General features: G+C 40.2%; 1 protein-coding gene across 1 annotated transcript; it reads left to right on the top strand.

Annotated features, from left to right (window-relative positions):
- The first annotated feature begins 2,520 nt into the window (after nucleotides 1-2,520).
- On the top strand, nucleotides 2,521-3,819 carry LOC136853236 (uncharacterized). Its single transcript, XM_067128615.1, has 3 exons — nucleotides 2,521-2,560; nucleotides 2,980-3,528; nucleotides 3,734-3,819. Exons 1-3 carry the CDS (start codon nucleotides 2,521-2,523, stop codon nucleotides 3,817-3,819), a joined length of 675 nt encoding a protein of 224 aa, XP_066984716.1.
- The last annotated feature ends 21,298 nt before the right edge of the window (nucleotides 3,820-25,117 follow it).

Below are 25,117 nucleotides of genomic sequence, written 5' to 3'. Positions count from 1 at the left end.
TTTAGTAAAATTTTACAGTCAACCACACATAATCTTTTGGTAATTCTACAAAAAAAAAGACTAAAAAAAAGAAGAAGAAAATTACTTCCTTGTTAGTGGCAATTATATAAACATGGTAGCATATTAAATACGAGTTAAGCTCGATAAATTCTAGCCGTTTTGCTTTAGATGTTGTTTTTGACAAACTAAGACATATGGCTGTTTAATAAATTTACGGATGGAGTGATGCGGGAAATCAGAGAAAAGCCGGTATACACTGGTGCAAAGTTTTGATGTAGGAAGAGGGGTCGTGAATGAAGTGTGGAATAATTGATGTCTGCAAATTGTACAGCACTAATGAAGCTAGTGAAGGAAGACTGCTGAAAATAGTGAAAGCCTGAAAGTGTTAACGGGCGATGGCGGTTGAGAGTGACTTTCGGAAAGGAAGGCCCTTAATTTCAAGGAGGCTCGAGGCAAATAGCTCAATGTATGCAGGGGGTCTCGTTGTTACGTTGCCTCGGAGCCTTTGTGTAGGTGTACAGTATAAGTCCAGCTAATTCTAGGGATGGAGTTCATTCATTCTCCAGCAGTCAAAGTATAATGCGTTGATATTTCTCTTGAGTCATCTCTTCGTACTGTGCTGCATAGTTGGTAATCTTTACAGCCGGACTTCAGAAATTTAATGATAATTCTAATGTCATCATTTAATACATTCCTTAAATTCATGGTTGCCCATTCTTAGGTATAACTGGAATATTTCCGTAGCTGTGGGTATCTCGTGAAGCATCACAGCCTTGCTTTGTAAGCTCCAACGGGCAGAGCTTTACTGATCAAAACAGCAAATGTTGGCAGACAGTGTACGTAAATGGTGACGCTGAAATGATTCAGATGAATCCAAGCACAAAATTTTATTTTGAAGAACGACTGTAACTGAATATAGATAAAAAATATGGAAAAGTACATGATTCTCAGATGGATGGCTAACAGTTATGAGGATGCTGGTGTCTTTTTAGAAACTGCTATAGCAGATGTGAGGCATCCGTTTCAAAATGATCTCTCTTGTACTCGTCCGCAACAAATCAACGTGCAAGAACCGTGACAACGCAAAGAATAAGAACAAGAGACCAGATTCATTACACAATAACCATGATGATAATATTTACGACGCGGTAATAAGCCATCGTAAACCGGAGGGAATAAATCCGTATTATACGCGAGGGGTAAAATGATCCTGAAACAGCAATAACCATTTCACTTAAAGGGCTATTAGGCCCCAGCTCTTTGACTGAGTGAAATCATCATAATGTGGCCCATTCCGCCACGCCGGCGAAAGAACCCAAATGAAAGATTATGTTAATAAGCTCCTTTGATGTGACGGAATAATGAATCGAAAGCTCCTTTCCTGGACCACCTTTTATCCTCAAATCTTCTATTACTTTTATTTTTCTTATCTCTCATTATCATGGCATACTCTTCGTTTTTTAATCTTTGACCCATTGCATTGGTCTCCTTTCCATTTACAACAAAATTGTTCTGTTAAACCTTTTCTGAACTCTTGCAATTTTTGTCCTTCCAGTTTTTCCCTTGGATATAAAATGGATTTTATACATTATAAATAACAAATCCGTGCGTATTCCTTTCAGCACTAACTTCTATAAAATTATGAGCACATATTTGTTTATCCTTAATCAGTCTCGTAAAAATGTTTCCATTCTACACTGGAGAGCTATTCGAATATAAAAGCAATAGTATTTCTCAAAGGAGTGTACTATCCGTAATCATATTAACAAAAGAGAATTTTAACTCCATGCCCATTTTTATCGCAGTTTACATCCAAAGAGAAATTCTATTTTCACTGGTGTAATAATATAATAATAATAATAATAATAGTGCTAATACTGTAGGGATATTTGTTTTTGCTGGGAACTGCGGGGTCCTTGCAGAGACATGAGTGACCCTGTGGAACTTTTGTTCATACTTCAAGCTCTACTTGTGTTATCACTTTCGTGAATGATTATGAGGAAGAGAAAATATTCTATTAAAGCTGGAGAAATTCTGATAAATTTACAGGTATGTTTTCATATATTTTGTCTTAGAAAAACTTAACGAAAATCTTTTCACCCAGGTGCACTCTAAACGATTTGGGGCCTACAGCACTGGCTAAAAGTTTGAAATGAGTTTGATAAGTGGAAAAGAAATATCTTTTTTAATCCTTAGAATAACAGAATCAATAGCCATAAACGTCCACTTAGTGTGGGGCTACAAAAATTTATAAGTGATAAATGGATCGGTACTGCCTGGTCTATCCATTTAACACTTATAAATTCCCTTTCGTGAACTGGATTTTAAACGACATTTGTAGCTTCATGATTGTATATAAATCACAGTGCGATAAAAATTTCATAATAAGAGCTGCGTGTTCCAAACGTACCAACGAGCTTTCATGGTGGAAGTAGGTTAATGCCGAAGCTAAGTATAATTTCACTGCTCTCGACGTGTAAACAAGTACAGCAGATTCGGCATTAATTTATACCTCTCTTGATGGCTCAGTGGGTAGACCGTCGACTGGAGTCGTTGGAAGGTAATTGTGTCGAGGGATCGAACCCGGCACTACCGATCCATTTATCACTTAAAAATTCCCCATCGGAGATATTCCCGAAGTAGCGTGAATTGCATATTAAACGACATTTGTAGCTTCATGATTGTATAGAAATCATGGTTTGATAAAAATTTCATATATATATATATATATATATATATATATATATATATATATATATATATATATATATATATATATATATATATATATATATATATATATATACAGGGTCAGGCAAAATGATCTGACACATTTGTAGGTTAAATAAAAGGCAAATAAATTAAAGAAACAAAAAAGTGTTTTTATTTTCGAAAAGTACATATAATACCATTTTTTTTCATATAATGCCATTTTGTTTTGTTTCTTTATAATGCCATTGTTTTTCGTTTCTTTTTCAGTTGCTGCCATGAATTGGGCTGGTGAGCATCGCGCTTTCATTGTGGAAACGTTTATCAAAACAAACGAGTCTGTAACTGCAACACAAAGAGCGTTCCGTTTGCACTTCAATCTTGGTAGACATGATCCCGTACCAGCTCGAAACACGATCTTGTTATGGGTTACCAACTTCAGAGCTACTGGATCTGCATTGAAACGAAAATCAACCGGCCGACCTCGCACCGCCAGAACTCCAGAAAATGTGGCAGCGGTAAGAGCTTCAGTTCAACAGTCTCCACTCCGTTCCACATTTAAACGCGCCCAGGCTCTTAGACTTTCCGAAAGAAGTTTGAGAAAAATTCTTCACAATGATCTTCAAATGCATCCATACAAAATGATGTTGGCACAAGAACTCAGCGAAAGAGACACTGAAACTCGCAGAGCATTGTGTTTGGAGATTCAACAACGTGTCCCCCATGCAGCAGTTGTGTTGTTCAGTGACGAGGCACATTTTCACCTGTGTGGCGCAGTGAATAAGCAAAACTTCAGATACTGGGCCGAGAGCAACCCTCGTGAGTTGCATGAACGCCCTTGCATTGTCCTCGGGTGACTGTATGGTGTGCTGTGGCAGAATTCGGTATATGGGGTTCGTATTTCTTCGAAGAAGACAACGTTACAGTGACTGTGAACTCTGATCGATATTGTGAGATGCTAGAGACTTTTCTCAGACCAAAATTGAATATGCTCCACGATATGGACAATGTTTGGTTTCAACAGGATGGGGCAACAGCCCACGCTTCTCGACGTGCGATGGGGATTTTGAGGAAGATGTTCCCTGGTCATTTGATCTCATTGCGTGGTGACATCGGTTGGCACCCCCGTTCACCTGATTTAAATCCGTCCGATTTTTTTCTCTGGGGATACCTCAAGTCAAAGGTATACATTAATCGCCCTCGATCTATTGAACAACTTAAAGATGCAATTCGTCAAGAAATTACTGCCATTCCACATGAAATGACCCGCCGAGTTATAGACAATTTTCGTGAACGCCTTCGACAGTGTGTGGACAATAATGGATCCCATTTGACTGATTTAATTTTTAAAACATAATGAAACAAAATGGCATTATATGTACTTTTCAAAAATACAAACACTTTTTTTGTTTCTTTACTTCATTTGCATTTAATTAAACCTACAAATGTGTCAGATCATTTTGCCTGATTATATATATATATATATATATATATATATATATATATATATATATATATATATATATATATATATATATATATATATATATATATATATATATATATATATATATATATATATATCTTATTTTCAATTCTTTATTCCAGTAAGAATGTCTGAAGGAACAAGTCCTTCCAGAAATGTACGGATTCGCGAGAATTGAAAATACGAAGTGCGAGATCTTTGCATTGCAGACAGTGATACCTGGAACCCAGTCTAACCTTCGTCTCCTCACAACAGACCACATGTCCAGGTATCTGGCTTCATTTTGTTCTGACATTGTTGCCTATAATAGCGCGACTCATTCCAATAGACTTCCCCGTAAGTTAAGTAACTTAATAAATAATAGCACTTGGAACAATCTTGAGGAAAAAAATTAAGTTTTAAATTTATCAAACACCCCCCTCACCATCAACCAACACTTAGTTTTGAACCTGGTTTATCCTTTGCCTTCATGCCAGACCGGAAAAATAATCTAGATTTTATTGTTGCTTTTGACAAATTCGTAGCTGAAAAAAATTACAGCCGAGAAGAGATATGTTTAAAAGGCATCTTACTAAATGCAATAGCTGACCTTAATAAAGAATGCCCTGTCCCCGTAGATTTATGAAAGCCACCCGCTCGCTACAAAAATTAGATGTTGTAATAAGTAGATCCAACAAAGACGGCAAAATCGTGATTATGGACAAAGACTTTTACCTCGACAAAATTAACCAACTCCTTAGTGACGCTAACACTTATGACAAATTTTTGAGAAAAGTAAGATTAATTGGCAAGGACAAAAAGAGCATTGAACTACTGGAGAAATTTAAAGTCATTAACCCAAAACTACCTTACTTTTATGGCCTTCCCAAAACTCATAAAGATAATCTTCCATTCAGACCTATCATCTCATGTGCTAGAGCTTTCAATTATAAAATTTCTAAGTGGTTAGCTGGCCTCCTTTCCCCTTTCTTAGGCACATTTTCTCCCAGTCACATTAAACATTCTGAAGATTTCTGTCACAAATCCAAAGAAGCACATATACCACTTCACAACATAAAACTTATACGTTTAGATGTAATTCCTTATTCACAAAAGTACCGGTACAGGACGTTCTATAGTTTTGAAGGGAAAAATTAGCCCTCTATTCAGATAATTTCCCACTAGCCCTAGATAAAACAATAAAGCTAGTTGAATTATGCGTATCAAATAACATCTTTTAATTCGGGGAGTCATTCTATAAACAAAAATTCGGGTGCTGCATGGGCAGTCCTTTAAATCTTGATTTAGCCATTCTATACATGGAATATTTGGAACTGTAATAAGAAACGCAATAAAACCTAAAGACATGCTATTGAAGAGATATGTAGATGATATCTTAACATTTTGGGATAATAAGTGGGTCAGTTTCAATGAATTTCTTGTAAAATTAAATGCAGTGGTGCCCAGCATCAAATTTAAAGTTGAATGGGAAACAGATAACAAAATTCCCTTTCTTGACGTTTTAATAATTAGAGACACGACAGAATACAAATTTACCATATACGGAAAACCAACTTTCTCTCTGTCATACATCCATTATTATAGCTATCATGGCACCTATATCAAAATTGGCATGGCCAACAATTTATTCTTAAGAGTCTTACTGATTTGCTCCCCGGATCTCCTGGAAAAGGAAATTGAACTAATCTGTAAACAGCTGTCATCTTTAAAGTACCCTGAGCATTTAATTGAGAAATCGATCCACAAAGTAAACACTATTTTCTACCGTTCCCCCATAACAAGACCAGAGAGACCCACAACAATAAAAAAAAAATACCACACCTGGACAGGATTAAGATGTTGACACAGACACTCGGAAACTCTGACCCTTTTGCTTTTACCTACCCAAATACCTTAGCCAAATCTCTGATTAACGTCCAACAAAAACCAGTCCCTAAAGACACAGGAGTTTACGAAATCCCTTGCCTGGACTGTGACCAATCTTATATCGGCTTCACAGGCAAATCACTCCCCCAAAGGTTAATACAGCATAAACGTTCAGTTAGGTACAGATAACAGAGCTCAGTTATTTTTAATCACTTAAATTACCATAACCACAGAGTAAATTGGAATATGTCTCGTATAATTTATAGCAGCAATTGACGGCTCAAGAGCCAGATGGCGGAATCAGCCTCGATTAAACAAAGAAATGCTACATGAAATATTCCTCCAACCAGCGATCAAGATTAAAGAGAAATTGTTGTCTGGAGTGACTTAACGGCAGACCTATGGATCTTCTGGTATAAATACCGCTTTTCTGTAACGTTTTCTCATTCACTATTCGCCGGAGGAGAGAGACAGTTCGGTCTCTGAAATATAGCCTTTATTTTCCACATTTTGGCGTTTTTATGGGCTCCTTATATTTGATATATATATATATATATATATATATATATATATATATATATATATATATATATATATATATATATATATATATATATATATATATATATATATACATACATATACAGTATATGTAATGTGTGTATAAAATCTAACAAAAATGTACGTATAGGTATAAATACTTTCAAAATTTACACATAACTGTATCCATCTTTTGGTAAAATCAGATCTTTCTCCTATAAACAGTTTAAAGGTGTATCAAATTAAGATGTATCTTTTATCTTCGATTTTCCTTAAGAGTGTCCAACCTAGCTGTCGGGAATGCTATGTAAAATTTACTTTACGACGTTTTTATTATATTTGGTAACTCTTTCTAAAAACATTTACAGCTAAACCCAGTAACAAACATTCAATTCAGAATTTATTTCTTTTGTAAAGTATGATGACGATATAATCTGAAACTTAGCAAAGCCATGTAAATGAGACCCTTATATCAAATTAATGAAAGACCACGGCACTAATGCCTCCTGCCTGGACGCTAAAATACTCAGTCCAAATAAATGAATAACGAATAAGAAAAATATTGTTTTAAGACCTATGACAAAAATAATGTGAATAACAGAAACAAAGACAGGAATGGATGGTAAATGAAACAAATGCAAAAATAAATGAGAATATTGAGTGCTATGGAAAGAATATTTAAACGACCTGGAAAATAAGATACATTAATTAAGACATGCCTTACACAAATATTCATAATAAAAGACCATAAAAAAGGAATAAAGCTATCAATATTTTTGTTTTGTCTCGCCATTCATTTCATTTACACCAAATTCATTTCTAGTTCGAATTATCCAGCAAAGTCAAACAATAAAAGTTGCTGCAGAGAGAGAGAGAGAGAGAGAGAGAGAGAGAGAGAGAGAGAGAGAGAGAGAGAGAGAGAGAGAGAGAGAGAGAGAGACTTATTCAGCAACCGTTATTAAATTGCCCTTGTAATACTGTAAAGAGAACAAAAAAAAAAAGTTTAAATGTGTAAGAAGTACATGTTCAGACTGGCAACATTGCTTTCTATCTTGGGGAAGTACTCCTTACACATCATCTCCTTAAGTGTATAAACATTAATTCAGTGCCTTCGATTTCTTTCATAGTTGTGTTCGTCACAGTGCTGAATCAAAACCTTGAACGGATAAATAGCCAGGTTTTGCTTAAAGTTTTGAAAAATCTACAAAGATGTTTTATTTCATGTTCTTTCCTTATAAGGTATATCGGTCAAAGGTACCAATGAGCGCTGTATTGAATGTGTTAGCCACATTATTAGGTACGTCCTGAATAACAGTCGTTAACATTACATTGTGAAGATCGGAAACAAGATACCCATGATCTTATGAGCATTCCCAGCCTGTAATGTTTTGTCGATTTGCTAGATTCTATGATTTTCGCCTTGCCAAGATCTGGCTATAGATATTATATCCTGGTTTCTGTGTAGAAAAAAAAAGAATATTATGAAATACGAAAGTACATGCTGGTGAATGTAGGAAAATATTAGGATTCGCAGCATACGGATCCTAAAGAAACTCAGAAAATAAAAATGAAGGTAAACAGAAATAACCAATTATTGCCAATCATTAACATGATAATTAAAATATCTCATTCACAGTTTCTACCGTCCATCCTGCCTACCAGCCAGGCGAACCAACGGACAAAAACATACACATACACACACACATACACACACACACATACACATATACATACATGCATACATACATATATATATATATGTATACATATATATATATATATATATATATATATATATATATATATATATATATATATATATATATATATATATATATATATATATATATATATATATATAGAGAGAGAGAGAGAGAGAGAGAGAGAGAGAGAGAGAGAGAGAGAGAGACAGACAGACAGACAGACAGAAACTGCTGTCTTGTCAGATTTTCTGCTTTTCTAAATATATATCATTAACGTGTGGTTTTGTTTTTGCTGCGAAATGTGAATTTCATTTTATTCTGATCCATTTTGTGATTCTTTTTCCATAAACGTTTTGCCATAGCTGAGGCCTGAATTAAACATTTGATGTTCTGCTCATGCTGTTTAGCTCTTTTTTGGCATGTTTGGCTTTTCTCTCTGTACTATGTCACCTCACAGTGGTTATATGATGCAACATTACCACTCCTTTCTTCTCTTCTACCCTGACTAGCAGTTCTTTACCTTTTTGTTCCTTTTAGTATTCTTATGGTTCCCTACCTGTCTATAATATTCTAACCTCCTGATGGGCGGTTTGATTATGCTTTTGTTTGAGACTACGATTGTTTTCTGTCCTTCGTTTTTTTTTATTTTTGTTTTTTCCTGTAATATTGCTCTCTGGCTTTGCTATGGGCCTTGCTCTATAGACTCTATATCCTACCCAAACGAAACTTCAAGTAGTGCCCCTGCTACATGCTTGCTTTCTATTTTAGGGAGTGCCACTACCTCTTGGTATCTTGCAGCAATGTCTACTACTGTCAGGATGTACCTTGTGGTCTTCTCCAACACTGGTGAAAATGTCCAATCAGGTATACTGGTGCACTCTAGAATGGCACTTTCAACAAAAGCATCTTCCCTAACAGTATCTTACTGATACGGCTTCTCGGCACAGTCTTTTGGCAAATGATACAGGGCCTACAAAATCTAGTGTGGTACAACCACTCCTAGCCAATGAACACAGCTGGTTATGCTTGAAAGCCTTCTTATCCCCAAGACGACCAAAGATGATAACCATAAGGCAGCTTCATTACTTGGACCTGATGTATCTCCTGGACTGAGGTTTGACACACTTCTCCAGCCACCATGCCCTAGAATAACTTTTAACTTAAAAGTTCCTTCAGCCTTGGTCCTGTATTCTGCGTCAATTTTGGTTCTCGCCCACTGATTGGCTAGACTGGTATCCTTTTGCTGGGCTCCTTTTACCTGTTCTGCTCTTACTTGTAGAATGCTTGATGCTGTATTTCTGTTTCTCGGCTTAGGCTCTGATCGCAACTACTGTTGTCTTTATACTTGCTTTTTCCAAATCCATCTAGCTTGTACCTTTGGTCATCTGCCCCTACAGCCTTCTCAACTATCTCAGTCTATGCACATAGTATGCAGCTCTCCCACATAATATGGAATGTCTACATAAATCTTTGCAGCTGGATATGTTTGGATACATCTATTTATGAATACACAAACCCATTTGGTCCTCATTTATCAAACTTCAATGTTCAGCTGCACTTGTACTGACTATATCTTGTATTAAAGTTACCTTCGCCTTGCTGACATAATCTTCACAGCGAATCTTCAGTTCCTTGGATATGCATACTCCTAACACAACAGGTAGTCCAGTTCCATCTATCAGCTTCAGCCTACCATCTTTGACATAGTCTTCTAACTGGGCTACGTTAGCATACTCACGAATCAGGTGTGGATGTCTGTTTCTGCCAGAGATTTATCTCTTTCGGATAGTGTTTCGTGGTAGTAGGTTTCTGTTTCCTAATATTATCAGTTATGACTTGGACCATCGATGGATGGTCTCTTGTTTGTCAATTTTGTATAGGTTGTATTTTAACAGAAATCCTTCACATCCACTGTTGGTCCCTGATCCCTTTTTCCTACCGAGAGCAACCAGATTTGCTGAACAGCAACACCACTATATAGCAAATATGCCTCGCTGTCGAACTTCTCGATTTCAGAGGTCCTTTATTTCTCATTTTCACACCGTTGGACTATGGAACAGCCTCCCTGAGGATGTTGTGCAATGGGCACTTTAAAAAGTTTAAGTGAAAAAGCAATGCATTACTACCTTTTGTCAGTCTTCTTGCATTTTAATAATTTACTTAAATTTGTATCGATTGATTTATTTATGTATTGTTTCTTTTCAATAAGTGATATTTTCTTTCTGTATCTCCCTTTATCTCCTGTTACTTCTAATGAAAATCATATTCTTTGGAAGCTTGAATTTCACGTCAATGGCCCCTGTGAGTTTGTTTCATACGAATAGGGACCATCTTCTGAATAATAATAATAATAATAATAATAATAATAATAATAATAATAATAATAATAATAATAATAATAATAATAATAATAACGGGGATATCAGGATGGAGTTTGGAATAGAAAAATGCGCCTTGGTCAACATACAAAAAGGCAAAGTAACAAGGACTGAAGGGATAACACTACCAGACGGGAACAGCATCAAACGCATAGATGAGACAGGATACAAAACCTGGAAATAATAGAAGTAGAGAATATAAAACACCAAGAGATGAAGGGCACGATCAGGAAAGAATATATGCAGAAACTTAAGGCGATACTAAAGTCAAAACTCAACGCCGGAAACATGACGAAAGCCATAAACACATGGGCAGTACCAGTAATCAGATACAGCGAAGGAGTAGTGGAGTGGTCGAAGGCTGAACTCTGCAGCATAGACCAGAAAACTAGAAAACATAACAATACACAAAGCACTACACCCAAGAGCAAATACAGATAGACTATACATAACACGAAAGGAAGGGGGGAGAAGGCTACTAAGCATAAAGGACCGCGTCAACATCGAGAGCAGAGCACTGGGGCAATATCTGAAAACCAGTGAAGGCGGGTGGCTAAGGAGTGCATAGGAAGAAGGACTGATAAAAGTAGACGAAGACCCAGAAATATACAGAGACAGGAGAATGAAAAACAGAAGAGAGGAATGGCACAACAAACTAATGCATGAACAGTACATGAGACAGACACAAGAACTGGCCAGCGATGAAACATGGCAACGGCTACAGAAGGGAGAACTCAAGAAGGAAACAAGGAATGCTAACAGCGGCACAAGATCAGGCCCTAAGAACCAAATATGTCCAAAGAACAATAGATGGAAATAACATCTCGCCCATATGCAGGAAGTGCAATATGAAAGACGAGACCATAAACCACATAGCAAGCGAATGTCCGGCGCTTGCACAGAACCAGTACCAAAAGAGGCATGATTTAGTAGCAAAAGCCCTCCACTGGAGCCTGTGCAAGAAACACCAGCTGGCTTGCAGTAATAAGTGGTACGAACACCAACTTGAGGGAGTGATAGAAAACGATCCGGCAAAGATCCTCTGGGACTATGGTATCAGAACAGATAGGGTGATACATGCCAGTAGACCAGGCGTGACGTTGATTGACAAAATCAAGAAGTATCACTCATTGATGTCGCAAAACCATGGGACACCAGAGTAGATGAGAAAGAAAGCGAAAAACTTGATAAGTATCGAGCCCTGATAATCGAAATAAGAAGGATGTGCCAGTGGAAATTGTACCCATAATCATAGGAACACGAGACACGATCCCAAGATCCCTGAAAAAGTAGATGCCGAAGTAGTTCCAGGACTCATGCAGAAAAATGTGCTCCTAGAAACAGCGCACATAGTGAGAAAAGTAATGGACACCGGAGGAGACAGGATGCAACCCGGAACCCCATACTGTTAAAACCACCCAGTCGAATAGGATGACTGTGATAAAAAAAAATAAATAAATAAAAAATAAATAAAAAATAAAAACAATAATAATAATAGCGGTCATCACCACTGGTTTTTGCGTTACTATAGTACTGGCTGCCTTTTGCTTGTCCTTCTGCTGATCCTTACCCTTAACAAGCACACAGCTTTTAGGTGTGTCCTGGTTTGTGAACATAAAATATTTTATTCTTATAATGGGCTTGCAAGTACCGCTTCGAAAGCTTCATTACCTTAGCACTCTGTTGCGGAAGAATATTAACACACAATCATGCACATACACAAACACACACACACACACACACACACACACACACATATATATATATATATATATATATATATATATATATATATATATATATATATATATATATATATATATATATATATATATATATATATATATATATATATATATATATATATATATATAATAATGTCTTGTACCTTCAGCCTTATGCTCTTGTTTGGGAGATTTTCTGCGAAGGGGCTCATTAACGTTTCAGCAGTTTAACCGCTGCTGTGATAATTAGCTTTTCCTTTCTCGGAGCCATATCCTGTTCAGGAAACTGTTTGTTGTTTAAAAAAAGTTTGAATGCCGAAGTATCTTGATACGGTGCCAGTTTCTTTGCTATTGCTACCCAGATTCGGAGTACTTCCTGATTTGATTCTCCCAAACTCATATTTCCTTCCATCCGTTTCTTTTTCCCCTCATATTCTGTACAACATTTCTTCCAAACCTGGTTATATGAAGCCATTAGGTTGTAAATAACAGAAATGAGTTGAAGTAAAAGCGCTCACCATGTTGACTGAAACTGAACATAGTGAGCCAAAATGTTTGTTATTTATAATCTATGAAGGTTTCTGGAAATCTCTACATGTTATATAGATAACTGCGGACCACTGACCGTCCGTATTAACCAATCATAATCCGTGATAGATATAAATATAATTTTCATGCAACAAGTTTTAAGAATATTTCATACATTATCAGTTCAGTCATAAACGTGTTATACCTAACAAAATATTAGAAACTAAATATTTGAATCTGTAAAAAAATTTTCCTGTGCAAAAAATTAATAATTTCAATCCTTCGTGTATTATATACAGTACATATGTATGCATATATATATATATATATATATATATATATATATATATATATATATATATATAATCATGAAGCTAAAATGTCGTTTAATATCAAATTCACCTCGAGTATCTCCGATGGAGAATTATCACCGAAGGGGAATTTATATAAGTGATAAATGAACAGGTACCACTGGGACGCGAACCCTTGACATGGACCCATTCAACGACTCCAGTGGACGTTACCACTGGAGTCGTTGAATGGGTCCATGTCGAGGTTCGCGTCCCAGTGGTACCTGTTCATTTATCACTTATATAAATTCCCGATGATAATTCTCATCGGAGATACTCGAGGTAGCGTAATTTGATATTAAACGACATTTGTAGCTTCATGATTGTATATAAATCACGGTGTGATAAAAATTTCATATATATATATATATATATATATATATATATATATATATATATATATATATACATATACATATATGTATATATATATGTATATCTATCTATCTATCTATAAACATACAAACACACACACACACACACACACACACACATATATATATATATATATATATATATATATATATATATATATATATATATATATATATATATATATATATACTTATTATTCCATTCTTAGCACGGAAGGAAAAGCAAAGTGAAACTGTCTTTACAAGCACTTGAAAAATCATGATGTTTGGTGGAGATCGGAAAGGAATGGAGAGGGTGCATTATCGTAAATTCTCTGTGAAAGAAAGAAACACCTAAATAAACTATTTTGGGGAAAAGTTCGTTCCTGATGGACATAACTAATGAATCTGAAATTCTGTGGGGGAAAGAGAAAAATAAAATCCACTGCAAAGCTCTCAATAGTTGTGAAAACCTTGAATCCCATAGGCAAACAAATGGAACTCAACTCTGTTGCATACACACTTACCATATATATATATATATATATATATATATATATATATATATATATATATATATATATATATATATATATATATATATATATATATATATATATAGAGAGAGAGAGAGAGAGAGAGAGAGAGAGAGAGAGAGAGAGAGAGAGAGAGAAAATAAGAAAACTCTCAGTTTTACCGGCATGCCTGTGTTTGAATCCTGCCCTAAAAGCCGTGTTTTCAACCATGGTGCAGGTGGATCTTATGACTCCACAATTATTACTTTTACTCGAAAATGGCCTTGTAAGATACCCAGGACATATAAAACACAAACAAAAAAAGAAGTACACGGAGCGGAGGGCTCTTCACTAGGGAAGTGCGTGAAACACGTGGATATAAAAATAGTTATATTTGATAGCACACAAGGTCAAAAGGAAAATTAACTGAAAATACGGTAAATTACTGCCGTAGAAGTCCTCCCAAAGGGGGAGCTTAGGGAATGCCAGGAACACGGACCAAGGATAATTCTGCTACAGGCGTCTTTCTGAAACGATATTTGGACCCACGTTACACATCTAATGCTGGAATTTGGGGATTGAATTACTCGGGGTGCACTGAAGGCGCCAAGGACTCCCCGAGGCGTTACTTGTGACTCAGAGGAAAGAAGCTGTGAACACGTGGGCCTGGCTTGAACCAAGGAATATCAGGGAACACAAAGTTATAGGCCCAGAGATTAATAAATGCAAAAGGGCTAAGTAATCGTGACTAGCAACTCGTTTTGGGTACATTACCACATTTGTAGGGGCGCAGGGATGACGACGTCTTCTGCCGAGAAACACGTGTGGGAGCGTGGACAAATGGTAGCCTCCCTCTCCAAGGTATTTCTTCAAATCGTAGATTGGGGCGGAAAAAGGCGCCCTTGGGATGATGAAAAGGCCGCCGTTTAATGTCAGCTCGCGTTTGGAAGACTTGCAATCCCCTTGCAGTCTTCTAAGGCCACGTGGAATGGAACACGGGGCACACAGGGCGGCGATGGGATCCACGTGGCGGCGAGCGGAAGAGGAGGGCAGGGCAACGGCCCAAGACTGGACTTGTTCTCGGCTTAAACTAGCGAGCGCGTGTGGGGGAGAGCTATCCTGGCCCTGACCTTTTATTGCTTCTGGACAGGGGTAGGGGGCGATGTCCTGACCCAGATCGCCGACCCGGATATCATAGAAAACGATTTTCTTTCCCTGTACCAAAGAAAACAGTGCAAAGCCAGTTTACTGTCCCCAAACTATTATATTTTCTCTGAGCCCTTATTTCCCCGACCTTCAAAGGTTCAAACCAACCCAAAGCAGGAAGGAGAAGAGTTTCCTAGCGGATTTTGGCGCTACTCTTTACAGCTCCCTGGCAAGATAATATTCACACCTATAAACGGGTGCGAATATTGACAAAAGCAAAAATGAGCGAAGAAAACGTTCGACTTTATTCTATCTTTTACTTTGCTACAACCTTTACTTTACTTTATTTGTAAAACTCTGATGCCACACTAATCAATAACAAACTGAAGGTTTACTTTAGGAGCAGAGTGCAATTTAGAATATACAATAAAAGGGTAAACTTGCTTGCAAATTAATTATTGCTCAAATACTTCCTAAGTACTGTTTCTACCCATTCTTTATTCGATTTACTTTACTGGGGTAATAAGGCGCTCAAAAGAAAATAAACAAAGAACACTTCAAAATTTCAAAATAACAACAACAAAATAAAACATACAAGGCAGAATTTAAAAGGAAACAAATGTAAACCCACTGATTCCTTAATGCTATCCTGGAATTACAGGCATGCTATTACTTGTGCCTTGAAGAGGCGGCATTCGTGACAATACACTGTAGGTATTAAATAATATCCCCTTTACCAAAATTGTAATAATAGAATTCAATTCTTCTTTTCAATCGACCTCCAATTGTTCACAAGCTCGACGAGCATAACTAATATTTCCCACGAACGCTAATCTGAAGGGGCAAGAACTTGACAGCTGTGAGGCAAAGAGATTATTCGCGGGTTTTAACTCGCCAACTTAAATGACGCTAAATTTTTACGTCTGCAGCTTACAACTCGGGTGTAAGCTAAAAATAGACTACTCGACTTATGAATGGGAGGATAAACAAATGAAGGGGAAAATGGACAAGGATAACATTCTCCACAGGGATAATTAAAAAAAAAAAAAAAAATGTAAATAAAAATAAAGGAAACTACACAGAACAACAACGAAGGATATTACTTCATACTAAAGGGCGGGTGGCACTTCACACCGCGGTGATTAAAAAGGCAACGTTAAAATTCGTAAGGGCAGGAGTCTTGTGACTCAAGATTCGTAAAAAAAAAGAAAAGATTAAATGCAAAAGTAAATAATATACGTAGAAAATAAAGGATAACAGAGTGAGGTATTTATGATTTACTTCTTTATCTAACTTCCGTCGCCAACAGACGACGGTCAGAGCTAACTCTCAGCCCAAGGGCGGGGAAAAGAAACCCAAAGGGCGCGACCCCTTCAGGAAGAGTTGACACGCCTGCCTTGTGCCAAAGGACGGGCGTAAGGGCGTGCCACTTCCCACTCTGTCTCTCTTACTGCTTCAAAATAAAATGATTTATGTATTTTAAAAGGGATGATATCCCATATGTTAACTGCCGCTTGCGGTGATAAGTAAGGGAAAGTGTGAAGGAAAGATCGATAGAGAAGGATGAGGATAGAAATTCCAAAAGAAAGGAAGAAGATAGCGGAAGGCCTTGACATCCTCTCCTGGATGAAAGGTGCCAAGACGTTCAAAAGATGAAGAAGGGGGCCCTATACCAGGTTTGCACAGGGGGCCAGAAGAGCTCGGGGCTTCTTGTGTCGACTACCTTTTATTGTCGCCCACCGATTCTCCAGTTATAATCTTGAAGATCGAACCTCTCCTCCTTGGACCGTTGTTCTGATTTCGGGGATGTCAGGTACCTCAGGCCAAAGGGTCGGTATATACGGTGAGCCATCTGGGATCAAAGCTGTTTCATAGCGACAACTCCCAGCAACTCCTGTTCTATGGTCTCGGACATTTTACCGGCGCAGTTCGCAGAGTTCATCGGCCCAGGAAGGCGGGGCAGAATCATGACTCCGGAGGAATCTTTCTCCTGGAGACATTACTGGGCTCCGACTTGCATGCAGGGGTGACCAGCTCAGGCACTGACATTGGCACTGGCGCTGGTGGCGATGAGGTGGTGGTCTCGTCTGTCTGGACGGACGGAGACTGGCACTGCTCAGTGCGCCTAAGGGGCACTGGCAGAGGAGTTGAAGGCCGAGATTCTCCTGAAGGGGATCTGGCGAGGCCCTCGGCACTGGCACTGATGCCGTGCCGGGCACTGGACTCGGATTTGGATGATTTATTGGGGAATGGGGACCCCGTAATGGTTGTGGCTTGAAATGGGACGTAAAATCTTGGCCCAGGAGGACGTCATAGCCTCCTGGAATGTGTTTCGTGCAGACCTCCTGGCTCTGTGGGGTCGGGTGACCCTCAGTTGGACCGTAGGGAGGATCATCTTAAACTCGTTTATGCCCTCAATGGTGACGAGCTTGCGTCGGTCAACTAGCTCCATTGGGAACTTTTGTCCCAGATCCTTACCTGAGGGAAATTTTGTCCAGAGTCGTCAAATGCCTTGACCTGGCAAGTGCTGAGTGTTTACCTCGATGTCGTGCCACATAGATGGGACCCAATTGCAGGAGGGCCTAAGACTTTATTCGTTACTGCCAGGGCGACGGCGGGAGTTCCTGCCTTATTATTTCTAGGGCATTTTGCCCATGAGGAAGAGTGGCCATAAACCTTGCACGCCGTGCAAAAGGTTTGGCTGAAATCTTTCTGCACTGCCCCTCAGAGGGCGCAGGCGACTTATTAGGGGCTGTCCGGGAGAGAGAGACTCTTCTGTTTACTGCGGCATTGCTCCTTGGCATGCCCGATCTTTTTACAGAACCCGCACACAACGGGCTTCTGTGATTGCCCATTCTTCGGCGGAGGGGCACCCGGGAGGTAGGCGGGTGGGTAATTTTGCGCTGCAGCGATGAGCTCTCCTGGGGTGGTGATGGGTGTCCCATAGATCCGCTATTCTCCAGCAATCAGCTAAGGTGGGGGCTCCTTCTCGGCGATGTGCGTGGCGAGGGCCAGGCGGGGTGTAGAGTAGGAAGTTCTCTATTTGTATTTGTTCGATGGCCTCGTTGAGGGTCGTAACCCCACGGCCTCGAACCATTTGGCACGGGCACGCTCGGACTTGTATGCCCAGTCTGCCCAGGTTTGATTGGCCTCCTTCACTAGCCCGCGCCAGCGCCTCCTCCAGCCAGTTCAGGGGTTATCTCGTATGCCTTTGGCAATAGTCTGGCGTACGACCTCCCAATTTTCCTGCTCCTCCGGCGGGAGGGCCCTGTAGGCAATCAGGGCCTTCCCTCCAAGGAACTTGCCCAACACCAGGGAGAGTTCGGCGGCACTCAGGGGCAGGCCTTTAACACTGTCTCGGCGCTGTCGAGCCACACCTGGGCTCAGCCTCCGTCCACTTTGGCATGCAGGCGAGGCCTGGCTGAAGGCACTCATCCCCTGGGGGCAGGTGGAGGCGAAGGGCCACTCTGTTGCAGCATTGCGAGTTCATGGGCACGCTGCTTGTCCCAAGTTCCTCTCGGCTTCTTCTCGTTTCTCCTGGGCCAGTCTCTCTGCTGCGTCTCGTTTCTCCTGGGCTAGTCTTTCTGCCTCACGTTCCTGTCTCTCTGCGTCCTCCCGTTTCTCCCGAGCCAGCCTCTCTGCCTCCCGTTCCTGTCTCTCTCTCCTTCTGTCTCTCTGGGCTCGTTCCTGCCGTGCTTCTCTCGTCTCTCCTGAGCCTGTCTTTCTGCTTCTTCTTGTCTCTCCTGAGCCTGTCTTTCTGCCTGTATGGCGTCCATCCTCTCCTGTACCCAGTCTCTTAGTTCTCTCCCGGAAAGGCCGAGTTCCTTCCCTGAGGACATGAAGAACTTGAAATCCTCGCTCTGCTGAGACCGTGTCGACATTTTGCAGGCGGGAGAGGACGCTAGTAACACACAGAATTAATTTCCCAGAGATGTGGGAATCTTGGACACTTTTTCAAAGGACGTATGATTGGTCTTCCTGATTTACCGACGAAGCGGGCTGATTGGGGACGATGGATTAGCCGGATTGGTCTCCCGATTTACCGACAAAATGGGCTGATTGGGGACGATAAGGATAGCGATGATTGGTCTCCCCAATTTACCGACGGAGCGGGCTGATTGGGGACGATGAATTAGCAATGATTGGTCTCCCGGTTTACCGACGAAGCGGGCTGATTGGGGACGATGAATTAGCAATGATTGGTCTCCCGGTTTACCGACGAAGCGGGCTGATTGGGGACGATGAATTTAGCAATGATTGGTCTCCCGGTTTACCGACGAAGCGGGCTGATTGGGGACGATGAATTAGCGATGATTGGTCTCCCCGATTTACCGACGAAGCGGGCTGATTGGGGACGATGAATTAGCGATGATTGGTCTCCAGATTTACCGACAAAATGGGCTGATTGGGGACGATAAGTTAGCAATGATTGGTCTCCCGATTTACCGACGAAGCGGGCTGATTGGGGACGATGAATTAGCAATGATTGGTCTCCCGGTTTACCGACGAGGTCGGGGCTGATTGGGGACGATGAGTTAGCAATGATTGGTCTCCCGATTTACCGACAAAATGGGCTGATTGGGGACGATGGATTAGCAATGATTGGTCTCCCGACTTACCGACGGAGCGGGCTGATTGGGGACGATGAATTTTTTGATTGGTCTCCCTATTTACCGACGAAACGGGCTGATTGGGGACGATGAATTTAGCGATGATTGGTCTCCCGATTTACCGACGAAACGGGCTGATTGGGGACGATGAATTAGCGATGATTGGTCTCCCGATTTACCGACGAAACGGGCTGATTGGGGACGATGAATTAGCGATGATTGGTCTCCCGATTTACCGACGAAGCGGGCTGATTGGGGACGATGAATTAGCAATGATTGGTCTCCCGATTTACCGACGAAGCGGGCTGATTGGGGACGATGGATTAGCAATGATTGGTCTCCCGATTTACCGACGAAAAACTCGCTCATTGGGGACTGAATGGAAAATGATTGGTCTCACCAACGGACCGACGACGGATTGATTGGGGACAAGAATTAGAATATATAGGCGCCCGGGAATTTCCGCACAAACGACGTCTGATCAGGGGACGATAGTTTTAATGACTTATGGTCTCCGTGTTATTCTCAAGGACAATTAGGTGGGGCCATCCCACAATCACCCAGATTGGCAACACACGCAGCCGTATCTAACAGCACAAAACAAAACCACAGAAAAACAGAACAACACAGAACATATAATGGCCTGGGGTCTCAACAATGCAAAATTTGGTTTCTAGAGCGAGAAGGTCCTGGATCAAACAAACAAATGTTTTCCTCTTGGGCCCCCTGGACGGTGAACGCCGTCTGCCCCAAATGAATGAACGACGTAAACACGGTTGTTGACCCCTTTCGTCCTGGGCGTATAATATACGCTTTCGCTCCTATTTCTAAAACGAGAGAGGAGGGGGTAAAAAATGCGTCAGCAATGCTAATCTGACTTTCGAACACGTGGTTGACGTCGAGGTCTCGCGCTTATATCTAATGATTCGGTTTCGAAATCACTCGTTTCTACAGGAGGAATATGCGCACTATTCAGGGATTTATCACCTGTATAACCTAATTGAATGGCATGCAAGCCGCGTGCAAAGGCTTCCAAAGCTAAGTTTTCACAGCGATTCTCTCTCTCGTTTTCCTCGGACATGCGCCCTACTAGTCTAGTGGAAAACTGAAGATTTTTGAAGGGCGTGTTTTGCTGATAACAGATGTTTTATTGCCTGATTATAGTACTAGGGTCTCCTGGACATATTTAAGCTGGGTGACATTCTGAAACCCTTGGGCAAAATTTTTTATAGCCAAAATTCAAAATGGCCTCCTTCACACCTCGCCATAAGGAAAATCTTAAATTTGCTGATATCTATTCTAACTGACCTGGAAACGTGATTTTGTAGCTAAATGTATGTTTTCCCAAATTATGAGACACCAAGACAGGGCATGATTATGATTCATTAAGTCATTGTACATATTTTGATGATAGAGGGATTGAAAATGGCTCCTTCACTTAATCGAACTGTTTGATTGTTTTTCATAGTAGTTACAAATTACATAATAATTGTTGATAGTTTGATGGTGGTGGTTACATTAAGTTCCTTGTCTGTCTTATTTCAGATGAACAAAAATGGCTGACCAGGATTGCTATTTGAAAGAATATGTTAACTGTAGTGGCAGTGGGAAGGTAGGGTTTCTTCTGGCACGATTACGAACAGCTAAGTATTAGCTGTCTGACAGCTTGCATGCTCAGCTGTCTGAAGATTCAGACACTCTGGTACTGGTGTCACAAGAATTGTGTGTCCTCTGCCTACACATCTAAGACACTCATCCAGAGGCAAATTTCAAAATGTTCAGCGTCCAAACCCCCACCGAAAAAGCGCTGAGTCGTCGATCAGAAGATAATTTTTCTCATTTTCCAAAAGCATTGTTTCATTTGCGGTAAAACATGTGAAGAGCTTAGATCCATTGTCAGAACGATGGCGTCCATATTTACTGCAGAACTGCACACCGAGCCTGAAAAATTACAAAGGACATTCAAATGAAGTTAGCATTCTTGACTCATGTGATTAACGGAATGATCAATGGGGAGATTGGGGACGATGAATTAGCAATGATTGGTTAGCCTCTGCCCGACCATCCATGTTTGACTGAAATGGGGAGATGAATTACCAATGAAAGTCCAGTTTGAAGACTAAGCTACAAGTTGGGCAGTCAGAGCGTTTGTCCACACCTGCAGATGTTATTGTTCTGATGGATGATGAATTAGCAATGATTGGTCTTATGTTGGCCAGCTCAAGCGGGCTGATTGGGGACGATCAAAACTTAGCAATGATTGGTCTCCACGAGCTTAACACCGACACATATCTAATCTTCGGCTGATTGGGGACGATGAATTAGCAATGATTGGTCATCCCAAGATCATTCCGACTGGGAAAGGGCTGATTGGGGACGATCACCTAGTCAATGATTGGTCTCCGATTTATCTCAGAAAGCGGGCTGATTGGGGACGATAAATTACAGCTGATGATTGGTCTGGCTTTACCGACGAAGCGGGCTGATTGGGGACGATGAATTAGCAATGATTGGTCTGTAACGATTTACCGACACCCATGCGGGCTGATTGGGGACGATGAGTTCAGGAGCGGCAAGATTGGTCTCCCGATTTACCGATGAAGGGCTGATTGGGGACGATTGATTGCAGGTAGTCCATCTGGCTGAAACAGGGCACAGCAATATTCGGGCTGATTGATGGACGATGAATTTGTGTTACTGATTGGTCTCCCGATTTTACCGACGCAGAGGGCTGATTGGGGACGATGAATTAGTCATGATTGGTCTCAAGTTTACCGACGAAGAAAATGGGCTGATTGGGGACGATAATTAGCATGATTGGACATCATTGAAGATATCTTGCCAGGGACGATGAATTGTCTGATTGGATCCTGTTTACAGCATTGTGGGGCTGATTGGGGACGATGAACTAGCAATGATTGGTCTCAAATTTACCGACGAAACACCTGATTGGGGACGATGAATTAGCAGATGATTGAGGTCTCTGATTTACCGACGAAGCGGGCTGATTGGGGACGATGAATTAGCAATGATTGGTCTCCCAGCTTACCGACGAAGCCAGGCTGATTGGGGACGATGAATTAGGCTAAACTCTGCTTGGTCTCCCGAGTTTACCGACGACGGAGCGGGCTGATTGGGGACATGATTTAGTCTCATTTTACAAAAATGGCTGATTGGGGACGATGAATTAGCAGATTGGTCTCACCTTTACCGACAAACGGGCTGATTGGGGACGATGAATTAGGATGATTGGTCTCTGATTTACCACGAAACGGGCTGATTGGGGACGATGAATTAGCTGATTGGTCTCCCTATTTACCCTAAAAATGATCAAATGCGGGCTGATTGGGGACGATGCCCGCAATGATTGGTCTCCCAAGTTTAACGACAAATTTTGTGACTGATCTATCTGGGACTGCAGATTCAGATAGAATGATTTATTCTCCAGAAGATAATGACAAACGGGCTCAGAAGATGACAATTGAAAATGCTTGTTTGCTTTTGTGCCAAAAGTTTAGACGATTTAGATATATTTGGGGATAGATGAATTGAATTTATATTAATGCAATTTCCTATGAGTGTATAATATAATTGCTGATATGAATGCGGGTTCAACAACTTTGTTACAACTTTCAGATTATACCTTATTAAATTTCATAGACTTGGGATGTTATATTATGTTTCTGGCCATCCCACATTGTTCAATAAATACTGCATCTTATGTGCAGATAGTAGTAACAGCACAAAACAAACAAAAAAAAACAGAACACATAAACATAAATGTCAGACCCCAATAATGCAAAACAATTTGGTACCTGATGTTAAATCAAACAAACAATGCTGCATTTTGCTGTCTAACTTTTTTTTTTTATTTTTTATTTTGGAATTAATGACCTCATTTTACAAACAAAATGTTCTGCGCCAAAAATGAATGAACGACGTAAACACATTGTTGACCCTGTTCGTCCTGGGCGTATAAATGTATCAATGTTCTCCTATTTCTAAAACGAAGAGATAGAATATGTCTAAAATGAGTCAGCAATGCTAATCTGACCTTTCGAACATATGGTTGACGTCGACAAAAATCGCGCTTATTCTAATGATTCTTAGAAATCAAATTTAAGTTTTCCTTATGGAGGAATATTCGCGCACTTTTCCATTTTAATGATTTATCACCTGTATAACCTAATTGAATGGCATGCAAGCCGCGTGCAAAATGCTTAAAGCTAAGTTTCGGCGATTCTCTCTCTCGTTTTCTCGGACATGCGCCTGGACTATATAAATAAAAAAATTCTAGGACTAGTCACGTTTTCTAAAGCGTCCTACGCTAAATAAACACAGTTTTACTTACGCAGAATTTCCTTGGCCTGTTGCGCTGGCTTTTCAAAGGTTCGTAATCTGTCTCGTATCCAGCTTAGCTGAGCTAATTGCTGATTTCACAAATTGCAACACAAACAACAAAGGGGAAGAGGGGGGATGCAATCATTACGAGAATCACTGGTCAGGTCGCCATTTTTATATGTTTCCTGGTGCAGGTGGATCTTATGACTCCACAATTATTACTTTACTCGAAAATGGCCTTGTAAGATACCCAGGACATATAAAACACAAACAAAAAAAAAGAAGTACACGGAGCGGAGGGCTCTTCACTAGGGGAAGTGCGTGAAACACGTGGATATAAAAATAGTTATATTTGATAGCACACAAGGTCAAAAGGAAAATTAACTGAAAATACGGTAAATTACTGCCGTAGAAGTCCTCCCAAAGGGGGAGCTTAGGGATGCCAGGAACACGGACCAAGGATAATTCTGCTACAGGCGTCTTTCTGAAACGATATTTGGACCCACGTTACACATCTAATGCTGGAATTTGGGGATTGAATTACTCGGGGGTGCACTGAAGGCGCCAAGGACTCCCGAGGCGTTACTTGTGACTCAGAGGAAAGAAGCTGTGAACACGTGGGCCTGGCTTGAACCAAGGAATATCAGGGAACACAAAGTTATAGGCCCAGAGATTAATAAATGCAAAAGGGCTAAGTAATCGTGACTAGCAACTCGTTTTGGGTACATTACCACATTTGTAGGGGCGCAGGGATGACGACGTCTTCTGCCGAGAAACACGTGTGGGAGCGTGGACAAATGGTAGCCTCCCTCTCCAAGGTATTTCTTCAAATCGTAGATTGGGGCGGAAAAAGGCGCCCTTGGGATGA

This window comes from Macrobrachium rosenbergii, chromosome 27 (assembly GCF_040412425.1).
Source record: "Macrobrachium rosenbergii isolate ZJJX-2024 chromosome 27, ASM4041242v1, whole genome shotgun sequence".
Taxonomy (NCBI): Eukaryota; Metazoa; Arthropoda; class Malacostraca; order Decapoda; family Palaemonidae; genus Macrobrachium; species Macrobrachium rosenbergii.
Note: the sequence above shows the minus strand (reverse complement) of the source record. Positions and strands in the feature narration are given on the sequence as shown.